The sequence below is a fragment of the Macrobrachium rosenbergii genome, chromosome 44 (assembly GCF_040412425.1).
Source record: "Macrobrachium rosenbergii isolate ZJJX-2024 chromosome 44, ASM4041242v1, whole genome shotgun sequence".
In the NCBI taxonomy this organism is placed as follows: Eukaryota; Metazoa; Arthropoda; class Malacostraca; order Decapoda; family Palaemonidae; genus Macrobrachium; species Macrobrachium rosenbergii.
This window is the reverse complement of record NC_089784.1, coordinates 38505858-38519126: the sequence shown is the minus strand read 5'-3', so window position 1 is coordinate 38519126 and position 13269 is coordinate 38505858. Positions and strand designations below refer to the sequence as shown.

Genomic DNA, 13269 nt, shown 5'->3' with positions numbered 1-13269 from the left:
TATATGAAAATGTGAGCAATTTCATGTAAAATACAAAAAAAAAAAACCCATGGTTGTAGCTTTTATCAGTTTGGAAATATTTTCATATAAATCACGATAAGTGCCAAAATTTCAACCTTCGGTCAACTTTAACTCGACCAAAATGGTTGAAAAACGCAATTGTAAGCTAAAACTCTTACATTCTAGTAATATTCAATCATTTACCTTCATTTTGCAACAAATTGGAAGTCTGTAGCACAATATTTCGATTGATGGTGAATTTTTGAAAAAAAAAAAAAAATTTCCCTTACGTCCGCGCGCGGTAACTCAGTTGAACATCTCGGAAATTCTTTCGTCACTTTGTCGTAATGTCTGCACTGTTTTATATTAGTCGTTACATAAAGTTTTATATATGAAAATGTGCGCAATTTCATGTAGAATACAACAATAAATAACTCATGGTTGTAGATTCTATCAGTTTTGAAATATTTTCATATAAATCACGATAAGTGACAAAATTTCAACCTTCGGTCAACTTTGACTCGACCGAAATGGTCGAAAAATGCAATTGTAAGCTAAAACTCTTACATTCTAGTAATATTCAATCAATTACCTTCATTTTGCAAGAAATTGGAAGTCTCCAGCACAATATTTCAATTTATGGTGAATTTTTGAAAAAATCTTTTTCCTTACCTCAGCGCGGTAACTCGGCCGAACATCTCAGAAATTCTTTCGTCACGTTGTCGTAATGTTTCTACCGTTTTATATTAGTCGTTACATAAAGTTTTATATATGAAAATGTGTGCAATTTCATGTAGAATACAACAAAAAATAACTCATGGTTGTAGCTTTTATCAGTTTTGAAATATTTTCATTTAAATCACGATAAATTGAAAAAATTCGACCTTCGGTCAACTTTAACTCGACCGAAATGGTCGAAAACTGCAATTGTAAGCTAAAACACTTACAGTCTAGAAATATTCAATCAATTACCTTCATTTTGCAACAAACGGGAAGTCTCTAGCACAATATTTCGACTTATGGTGAATTTTTAAAAAAAAAAAAAAAAAAAAAAATTTTTTACGTCCGCGTTATGAATTCATGCATCATTTTGTGATATTATTTCCTCTGTGTTGCTTTGATCGTTTTACAATTTGTTATATACCAAAATCATCGCAATTTAGTGTACAATACAAAGAAAAAAAATTAACTCATTAGCTTTAACTGTTTTGCTCACAGCGCGATTTGTATACTGTACAATTATATATGAAATTTTTTTTTTTCGCTGTCATATATTCCAATATTTATATATGATAATGATATTTTTTTCATTTCTGATGGTTGCATACTAAACTTCAGGCAATGACAAAAAAAAAATGAGCCAAAAATGAACTCTTAATCTTAAAAACTAAGCGTAGTGTGATTTAAAAAAAAAAAAAAAAAATTTTCCGCTTCGGCGCTAACTCACCGAACGCCGCCGGCATACGGAGACGTTTTTGTAAATAGGGCTTCGGCGTTAAAGGGTTAATAAGATTAAATAATAATAATAATAATAATAATAATAATAATAATAATATACTATAATATAATATTTTCCATGCATTTGTATAGTCAATTTTTTTTACATTTTAAACAAACAAACAGTGATTCCCAGTCTTTTTATTCTTGACTTGAGAAAGGAGATGGGAGGGTAAATGTCAATTTACTTGACAGTTTGACATATTGGCTGGAGGGGAAGGAGTGTTGCCCTCCGAAGCTCAAGGATTTCAATCTTGATATCGTAAGGTTATTCTCCACTCACTCTCTCTCTCTCAGGAAAAGATACTGTTTGCGTGGGTGTTTGTTCATACTGTTTTAAAACTGTGTAGTAAAGGTATTACATCTTTGGAGGACAAAAAATTAACACAAATTTTTTGTTGTCAGAGAGATTAAAGAGATAAACTCTCTCTCTCTCTCTCTCCAGCCTTGGTGAATATAAGTTGAAGTGGTAACTCTCTTTCTCTCTGCTTTGGCTGGAAGGCTTCGAAGTACGCGTGTGTTTATTTTTAAGGGTACTAATGTTTAAGATGACTTTGAAAAAATATTAATAATATAATTTCAAAGATTAATACAGAGGTATTAATAATATATAATTTCAAAGATTAATACAGTAATAGGACAATAATTTTAAATATATTTGATGTAGGATGATGCTTTAAGTGTACATTTGGTATTTGAACTTTTAAGATAGGAAGGAAGCATTTTTAGAGGGGGTGTAGGAAGTATTTGCAGGGGGTTTCTGGAATGCATCCCCACGAATACGGGGGTTTTACTGTAAAGAGGATAGGTCTCGTACGACTTGCGTTTAGGGATGCATGTTGTGTGCTGCCCTAGTTAGTAACTGGTTAGGTTCTCTGCTGCTTCTCTTCGATCTGTTACTCCAATATGCATCCCATCGATTAAGGGCATTAGATTTGATAGAATGGAGTACCTAATTTCATATAAGTAACTTTCCAATTAATTACAAAGCTCATGTATCCACCTTGCCCAGCACCTTTTTTGAATTTCGCAGTAGTGCTTCTTTTGTTTATTATGTAGGTGACTCCCTGCCCACTACCAAGTATATTAAAAAAAGTGCGAAGAATTCGAGAAGTTAGAGGGTATTGTGGATATTACAATTATATATGTATCTGGTAAAAAATGGCCGCTAGATTCTAGATATATATTTCAGCCTAAAAAGCAATAAAACACGTCCACTTGGCTGCGATGGTAAGGATGGATCTATTCCAACGCTAATATATGTATATCTGAAAACAACAGGTATATGTATGTATTAGAGGCAGTAGACTTTTCTCCTTCTCGTGGTTAGGCTGTCAACATGACCTCTTTGTGAATATGGAACCCTGGTTCGTTTCCTGTTACTGTACATCATAATATCTTCATATTTCTTGCAATTGAATCTTAAGGCTTTATAGTGGGAAATGTATCCAAAAAAGTGCAAAGAATTTGAGAAGTTAGGAGGGCATTGTGGCTATTACAATTACATATGTATCTGGTAAAAAGTGACCAGTAGATTCTACACACACACACACACACACACACATATATTACATATATATATATATATATATATATATATATATATATATATATATATTATATATATATATATATATATATATATATACATATATATATATATACAGGCAGTCCCCGGGTTACGATGGGTCCGGCTTACAATGTTTGTAGGTTGCGACACTTTTCAAATACCGTATTTGATGGCGTATAAGACGCACTTTTAAAAAAAAAAAAAATGGCCTAAAAAATCCCCCTGCGTCCTATGTATCATACATTGACTAACATTGTCTATTGGGTGCCAAGTGGGCGTACCATACGTCGACTACAAAAATTTCAACCTTCGGTCAACTTTGACTCGACCGAAATGGTAAAAACGCAATTGTAAGCTAAAACTCTTACATTCTAGTAATATTCAATCATGTACCTTCATTTTGCAACAAATTGGAAGTCTAGCACAATATTTCGATTTATGGTGAATTTTTAAAAAAACTTTTTCCTTACGCCTGTGTGTAACTCGGCGAAAATTTCAGAAATTCTTTCGTCATTTTGTCGTAATTTTGCACTGTTTTATTTTACCTGTTACATAAAGTTTTATATATGAAAATGTGTGCAATTTCATGTAAAATACAGCAAAATACAACCCATGGTTGTAGCTTTTATCAGTTTGGAAATATTTTCATATAAACCACGATAACTGCCAAAATTTCAACCTTCGGTCAACTTTGACCCGACCGAAATGGTCAAAAACGCAATTGTAAGCTAAAACTCTTACATTCTAGTAATATTCAATCATTTACCTTCATTTTGCAACAAATTGGAAGTCTCTAGCACAATATTTCGATTTATGATGAATTTTTGAAAAAACTTTTTCCTTACGTCCGCGCCAGAAATTCTTTTCATCACGTTGTCGTAATGTTTGCACCGTTTATGTTAGTCATTACATAAAGTTTTATATATGAAATGTGCATAATTTCATGTAGAATACAACAGAAAATAACTCATGGTTGTAGCTTTTATTAGTTTTGAAATATTTTCATATAAATCACGATAACTGCCAAAATTTCAACCTTCAGTCAACTTTAACTCGACCGAAATGGTAAAAAAACGCAATTATAAGCTAAAACTCTTACATTCTAGTAATATTCAATCATGTACCTTTATTTTGCAACAAACTGGAAGTCTCTAGCACAATATTTCGATTTATGGTGAATTTCTGAAAAAAAAAAAAAACTTTTTCCTTACATCTGCGCACGGTAACTCGGCCGAACATCTCAGAAATTCTTTAGTCACGTTGTCGTAATGTCTGCATCGTTTTACATTAGTCGTTACATAAACTTTTATATATGAAAATATGTGCAATTTCATGTAGAATACAACAGAAAATAGCTCATGGTTGTAGCTTTTATCAGTTTTGAAATATTTTCACATAAATCACGATAACTGCCAAAATTTCAACCTTCGGTCAACTTTAACTCGACTGAAATGGTAAAAAAACGCAATTGTAAGCTAAAACTCTTACATTCTAGTAATATTCAATCATTTACCTTTATTTTGCAATAAATTGGAAGTCTCTAGCACAATATTTCGATTTATGGTGAATTTAAAAAAACATTTTCCTTACGTCCGCGGTAACTTTCGGCCGAACATCTCAGAAATTCTTTTCGTCACATTGTCGTAATGTTTGCACCGTTTTATATTAGTCGTTACATAAACTTTTATATATGAAAATGTGCGCAATTTCATGTACAATACAACAGAAAATAACTCATGGTTGTAGCTTTTATCAGTTTTGAAATATTTTCATATAAATCACGATAAATAGAAAAAATTCGACTTTCGGTCAACTTTAACTCGACCGAAATGGTCGAAAACTGCAACTGTAAGCTAAAACACTTACAGTCTAGTAATATTCAATCAATTAGCTTCATTTTTCAACAAACGGGAAGTCTCTAGCACAATATTTCGATTTATGGTGAATTTTTAAAAAAACATTTTTACGTCTGCGCGTTAATTCATGCATCATTTTGTGATAATATTTTCTCTGTGTTGCTTTGATCGTTTTACAATTTGTTATATACCAAAATCATCGCAATTTAGTGCACAATACAAAGAAAAAAAATAACCCGTTAGCTTTAACCGTTTTGCTCACAGCGCGATTTGTATAAAATTATATATGAAAAATTTTTTTTGCGCTGTCATATATTTCAATATTTATATATGATAATGATAATTTTTTCATTTCTGATGGTTGCATACTAAACTTCAGGCAATGACAAAAAGGAGCCAAAAATGAACTCTTAATCTTAAAAACTAAGCGTGCTGTGATTTTTTGAAAAAACTTTTTTCCGCTTGGCGCTTAACTCCCAACGCCGGCATACGGGAGATGTTTTTGTAAATAGAGGCTCGGCGTTTAAGGGTTAATATCTGAAAATTAGTAAATACTGTAAATCATTATTTTTTTCACAAAATGTGCCCTCTAAAAATGTTTGTACTATCATCCTGAAACACTTATATATCATTTTGATATAATTTCATAGTACTTTAAAATAATTTTAATATTTCAACAGTATCCATTCTGAGCATCTATCTTTGTTTTAATGAGGTCAGGTCCATCCTGAATGAAGGGGAGAAAACCAGTTTCTCTCTCTCTCTCTGAGTTACGTATTATTTAACCTAAAAGTATTATTATTATTATTATTATTATTTCAAAATTAGTAAATCATTTATCATAAAAAAATGTATTTAGTCATGAAAGTAACATCAAAATACACTAATTAGTGAAAATTTCCCAACTAAAACGTCCACGAATTGCCAAATTTTTTTGTGAATAATTTATAGATACGTTCCATAGAAAATCCTGCAAATCATGAGAATGGGAATACGGGGGTTTACTAGTTGTTTCTACAAACTAACAAGCTCTCAGCTCACAATCAATTTTTGCATGATTTTGTTGAACTACGATTCAAATCGGTTATCCAATCATAATCCTTCCTTCAGCAACGCAAACATCACATGAGGGTTAATGAAATTGGAATAATGCTTACAGCAACTCTAACCTTACAGGTTCTTACTGATTGGATATCCAAAATAAAACATAAGAAAATCAAAAAAACATACCAACAGTACATTTAACACTGTGTCCACCTCCTATCAAAACTGGCAACATAAGTAGACTGACTGACTACAAGTGTTTGTATCTAATAGTCCCCTAGTGGGGGTGGGGAAATAGATGGATAGAAAACAGACATTCATAGAAAACCATATGTTCTTTTTTTTTTTATCTGTCAAACTACTGCTGGCTTGGAAGTAAAACCTATAATGGAGGTAAATTCATTTCAAAAATATATCTTAAGTGGTAAAATCTAGCATATATTTTCTTTGTTTATATTAATAACAAGAAACAAATTAATTTAAAGTGAATTCCATCATGTATTTCCAAAGACCAAGCATTCACAGATTTGTATACTGTGAAAATAATTAGCCACCAGTAACAAGGGCAATTTAGGGATACAGGGTTGAAACTGTGAATTTTAAGTACTTACATCATCCATGTCATCATCAAAAGCTCCATCCATATGGTCCATGCTGTCATATTCCTCTATTTGTTCAGATAATGGTTCATCATGAATTTCAAGGGACCTCTTTGCCTTAAAGTAAATATAACTTCATTTTAACCATCAACAAAATATAAATTTTAATGTTAAGAGATTTATTCTGAAAATACTACACAATAAAAAAAATAAGTATTACAATCAGGAGATACTTGAAGTGGGAATAATCTGTATTTACTTCTTGGTTTAATCAGTAGCATTAAAAATTAAAACTCCCCGATGATTACTGTGTTTAAGAATTAAAGATAACCTTCATAAATTTCCTAGAAATAAAATTGAAAACATATTTGTGATTTGTGGAAACACCAAATCAACCTCGCTCTGAGTCTGATAACAATAACAGAGTATTATGTCATGATTTACTGGTAGTTGTGTAATTAAGATGTTATTAAATATTTAGAAAACAAATGAACCATGCAAATAAACTGTGTACAGTATATGGAATTTTCCCATTTTTTTATCTAGAATAATTCATATAATTCCCCAAGTACCACTTACTATGTTACTATATCAACAGACAAATGTATGACTTTAAAAAGTTTTAGAAATAATTGGTGTATTACTCTAGCAGTTTGGAGGATGTTAATTTGTAAGGATGTATCTTTGAGAATGTGTGAGTTTGATAAGATGTCAAATTATGTCTGATATATTTAGGGTAATAAATGTTCCACACCTCCAAGAGACTAGTTGGATGGGGAAGGGAACCAGAGAAGTTGTCATGGGACTGAGCTTTATTATTGTGGTTCACAAGCAGGGAAAACATAAAAGGAGTTATAGTCAATAGCAAATGGAAAAAAGTGTGAAGTAAAAAATGTTAGTGATAGGCTTATAATAGTAGCGTAGGGAAAGATATTGTTAAATGTTAATTTCAGCATGCTCACTTTAGATGGACTGCCATAAGCATGAGATGGAAATATTTAGGGAAGTGGAAACAGTTATCATAATGGTAAAGAACAGACAGAAAACAATCTACAAATGTTTATGAATGAGAGTGGGGAAGAGTAGGCAAGGGATGAGGAGGTTCGAGGGGACCGTGAATTTGAAGTAAGGAATGATGGAAAGTATGTACTGGAAATTGCGCAGAAGTTTCAAATTAGCCTGTATGAACACTTGGTTTGTGAGGGCAGATCATCATTTAGTAACATGAGAGAAGGTGGAATGTAGGTTACTAGTGATGGATATTAAGATGAGATGTAAAAAACCCGAGGAGAGGCTGAAGAAATCAAGAATTACGATATGTGACTAAGAACAGCAAGAGCAATATAAGAGATACATAGCCATTTATTTACACAACTGCTTCCTCTGCACCTTTCACATGTTTCCATGTCATTCCAAATATTTTCAACTACCAACTCCTCCTCTACTAGCCTTATCTACATGGAACATCATATTTTTACTCTTAATACCCCTAATTTTATTATTGAAATAGATGGTACATGGAAAATTATTTGCAATATTAATTATATTTATAACAGTTTTAATAAGTACAATTTTTCATTTGATAAACTGTCCAATAATTATGTCAAATTTATAATCCTTGATTATAGATTTTGATTAATAAATTCGCTGATATTCTAAATATCCCTAATTTAATTAACAGTCCTCAATTGATGTCAATTTTCCCTATAAAAAACACATAACCGAAACATTAGGTCAAATTACTTTTAATTATTTGCAAATTGTTAAGAGCTTCAATATTAATTATGTAGATATGCCTTGTTCAAAAAAAGACTGAAGAAGATTTCAAGGTGATTTTTGCACACATGCAATAACAGGCAAGTTAATCTAAAGGATATTATTAAATTATTTGTAAACATACTGAAGTCAAATAAAGTGGTACCTGCTTCATATAAATTATGTTTCATGTATACCATACCAGAATTTCATAAAAGTCCTATAAAATTTAAACATACAACAAGCTCAGTAAACTGCATTAATAAAAAGATGAATCTTAATTTTGATACACTTTATGATTGGCGACACTGATCATAATAACTGGATAATTAAAAATAACAGTAAATTACTAGAATTGTTTCAATCACACAACAATAATCCTATATGTCCTGGTTATTATATGCTGTCTTCATTTGATTTCAGTACTCTGTACACTATGTCACCACATGATTATCTAATTAGATGCACTGTGGTCTTATATAATAAATATATCCATGATTTAGAGATACTATACAAATAATAGAATGACAATTAGTATGACTAACTTTGTTAAAATATTAAAAATAGACATTTTCATAATAAAATTGTTTCATATATAATTACCAAGTAATTACATAGCTATATTTTCTTGCTCCAGCAGCAGCCTTTATTTAAAAAATTACGGTAGCACTTCAACTGTTTAGTATAGGTGACAAGCCTCACCCACTAATGGGAGTAATGGAAATGACTTAGCAGAAAGCCTTATTCTGTTTGTGCCCTCAAGTCAATGAGAGGGGAGGAGGGTGGACTCCAATTCTGTAATTACTTGGTAAATTATATGAAACTTAATTTCATTATGAAAATGTCATTTTCACATAATTAACTTGCAAAGTACTGTAATTACACAGCTGAATCCCACACTGAATGGGGGTGGGATACATAGACATATTCTATTGCAAAACATCAAGTCAGAAATAGAAAATTTGCTAGCACTGAAACAATGCTTGCCATTTCCTTATCTGGTACAAGAGCTATTGCAGGTGAATACTGCCTCTGGTTGGTGCTCATCTTAACCTGTAGTGGCATGGTGGTTGAGCCATGGGTCTCTTCTACTTAAGTGGGAGCTTTGCAGCGGAGGATAGTCACTGGCAAAGCACACACAAGTGCGTTGCCCTGGGCGCAGTACCAATATAAAACACAACCAGACAATGCTTTCACCGACACTGAAAACACCACGACCCGTCCACCGAGACTGGTGGGTAGTCCAGGTACACAGTACCCCCTGGCTCCAGAAAATTTTACACATTACTCCAAGGCAAAGAGATTCCTCCCCCAATACCATGCCAGCCAGTGATAATGGCTCCAGGGTACTGCAATTTTCAAACACTGTTTCACCTTCTTTCAAATAGTGAGACGCGAACAGTGGCAGATTTCGGGGGGGGGACCCCACTTCAGTGATGAATGGCACCCCAACGAATGGATTATTATCAAACATCAATGTCAGTAAAAATCAAAACTTATAATAATAATATAAGTAATAGTAGTAGTAGCTATTCTTGTTGCTGTTGTATTGTAGTATAAATCAATTTTCTTGAAATATTTTGGACAATAAAAGAAATATCATTTCAATGAAACAATTAATTGACTAAGAATATGAGAGAGTGACAGAACAAGGTAAATTGGAGAGTAATGAAAAAATCATTTGTCTTCCAGAGAGAGAGAGATCGTCAACATGTCTGACAAAAGAAGACAGGACAGAGAGAGAGAGAGAGAGAGCAGAGAGAGTTTATAAAAGTTTACCAGCCCAGTCAATGTTTATAGTAAATCTTTGCTGGATATCTGATTACAGCCAGGTCAACAGAAAAAGAGGTGATTCCAGCAACACAATGCAGCTGCATTGTTGGTTGAAAAATTCCATGAAAAGACTAAAGTACATACAGCAGTAGAGCTAGAAAAAAAAAAAAATGATTCTATGCAGATAGAACCAACTATATAAAAGAATTTAAAAAAGACCACTGAGCGGATTAAAAGCTCTCCTAGGGCTGGCCTGATATGAACCAACGATTTATTTTCATGAACCAACTGGTTACCTCAACGGGACCTACAAGAAATTGTGGAAGCAAAACCACATTATACTCACAAAGCAGACAATGATTTTATCATCAGAAATGAATTCCTCTTATTCTTCATTATGCAATTTTGGATTATTTTACTTCGTGGCAGCAGAATGCGATTTTTAAACAAAACACATTTTCTTATGAAGAACTTGTTCACAGATAAAAATAAGGTATTCAGGGCTTATTTAAATTGCCTGTATTTTGTAAAATATAAATGACCCACCAAAAACACTGCTATCAGCAAGAAGTGTGATAAAATGTTGGTCAAAATCCTCCATCCTTTCTGAATTAGATTGACAATGACAATCACAACAGCAACAGCCCAATCTTAAATTGTCATTATATTGAAGAATGGACAACTTATCTCAGAACAATTGACTGTTGACAGACTTTCTAACTTAGCAATATATCCTGATGCACAGGGATATGGGAAATAAATGCAGAGGATTGATTATCAAGTTTCAATTTCAGCAAAAATCAAAACTTATAATTTGTTCTTTAAGTTTATCTTTACAGCTGTCCCTTGTTATGCTGGGTTCCAGCAATAGCGTGTACATAAAAGATTTTCAAAATAGTGGAAAATAAAAAAATATCAACGGGATTGAAACTGATAACTGGGGGTGTTGAAAACTAAGGTTATGAGAAAGAAAGAACTGGACAGCAGGTAAAATGGATCGTAATGAACAGGGAAAATTTGTACTATACAAATGCCTAGTATGTTACCATGACAAATGCTTTACCTAGTTTACCATTTGAGAGAAAGAGAGAAATTAAATAGAGAGAAATAGTATTTTTTTTTTACTTCACTGTAAAATTATGTACACTCGGCAAGAAAAGTCAATGTTTTAGTAAATCTTTGTTGGATATCTATTGCTCAATAATAGTCTGGCAAGGTTTAGCAGAACTGGAGAGACGCTTCAGCAACACAATGCAATTGGTTTTTAAAGTTTGATTTTAACTTTCAATCATATTCTATGATTCTGACATCATTGATCTAAATGCAGTAGTCTCTTTACAAATGTGTGTTCTATGTTGTAATTTAAATAAGACAGTTCAGTGCTTATAAACATTTGGCAGGAATTGTTAAAATATAAATAACCTTACACAAAAACACTTTATGACTTTACAGAATGTGATAAAAATGTTCTTCCATAGTGATATCAAGAGTTAAATTTGCAATTCCAAGGAAAAATTGGAGTGAACAACAATGCCAATCACAACAGCAACAGCAGAATGATCTTTCTTGACATTAAGAAGAGAGAAGACTTATCTCAAGAAACATCCAGTTACTTGTGTTTTAATAGACTTTCTAACATCTAGCGCTCTATCCATTTAAAGGGATATTGGTCAATAAATGCAGAGGATGTGACTGCCATTAATTTTGACATTTTACCGTGAAAAACAAAGACTGAATGTTGTAAAAATTTAAATTATCATTATCCAGGCAGTGATGATTATAATAAGTTCCATTCCATAACGGAAAGCGTGAGTAAAATAAGTTCAGATAAATGTACACATAAGATATCCATCACACTGGTTTTTGGCGCTCGATAACTGAGATTGTCATGTTGAAAACCTGATTACTATCGTCCATGACATGGTGTTTTAAAATGGATCTGACCGTTTTTTTGTTTTGGGGATTTGCATATATGATATAAAATGCATTGTATTTTCACATTCTATGGTAAATGCTTTACCTAGATTATATGTTTTCTGAAACAAAAATTAAAAACCTGATGCCAAATATGAAATTTTTCTTTTTACTTTACTGGTAAATTATGTACATTGTTTTATTTGCTTAACTACTAGTATGCAACTGATGCAAGTATAGCAGATAATTTAACATTTACAGTAAAGAATGGAATGAATGATCTATATTTTACTTTTGATCAATAGGTATTCTCTAACTATTGAAACTGGAATGTATTACATATCCCAATTTCAATCAATCAGTAGAGATCTGTAACTGGTTTCCATCTAACAAGAATTACTAGTTACAGGTTTTTCATATTAACCACCATAAAAGTATCAAATCTTGCCCCAAAATGCTTGTGAAATGTTATAAAGCATTTTGCACCAGGGGCTTGGCTCCGGACTCTGCTGGTGGAGCTACCACTCACCCCAGACCCCCTGGCTTATTGCCTCACGCCTTCAGCGCTCTCCACCACTTACTTTGAGAAACAGTCCCCCCCTTTTCCTAAATCCTGGATCTGCCACTAGAGGTGAAGATTGATTCGCACTTCCAGAAGGCCAACTGCAGAATGGAAGTGAGGGACATATGTGCCTGAAAGCTAATAAGGTAGAGACTGCCCTGACGTCAAGAGCTTTCACTTTAAAAGTAGGCAAAATGTCCTCCAGAATCTGAGAGTGCGCCTCAGATATTAAGCCTTTGACAAAGGACAATGCGTTCTTAGTCAAGAGGGCAAGATAGGTTCTTGACAGAGCACCAGAGGTTAACTGGATGGTTCTCTGATCTCAGTCCTGTTTAGGAAACACCTTAAGGCCCCAGCAGGACAAAGAACTCTCTCTTCTTCCTCAGAGCCAAGGTATCCATTAAGGTCTTAATGGAGAAAAAATGGGGCCAGGGCTTGGAAGGATCCTCATTTTTGGCTAAAATCCAAGGTAAAGCAGCAAACTGCATCTCCTTGTGAAAACAAAAAACCTACCCTTTATTGATGGCTTGGAACTCACTAATAGTGCAGCAGATAATTGCATATTTCATAAGAATCGTTCAGATAGTGAAACAAGCATGAAATTTTGCACAAGTGCTCTTTAAAGTTCCCTCTATCAGAAAAGGGCGTGGCCCACGCAAAAAATTTAATATGGCGGCCAAATTCCAAGATGGCGGCCAG

General features: G+C 33.0%; 1 protein-coding gene across 1 annotated transcript in view; it reads right to left on the bottom strand.

The window, feature by feature from the left end:
* DNApol-alpha180 (DNA polymerase alpha catalytic subunit) overlaps positions 1-13269 on the bottom strand; it is a 309561-nt gene that overhangs the window by 250290 nt on the left and 46002 nt on the right. The window contains exon 5 of the mRNA XM_067088444.1: positions 6579-6683. Within this exon, the coding sequence (XP_066944545.1) occupies positions 6579-6683 (105 nt within the window). The remainder of the gene's footprint in view (positions 1-6578; positions 6684-13269) is intronic.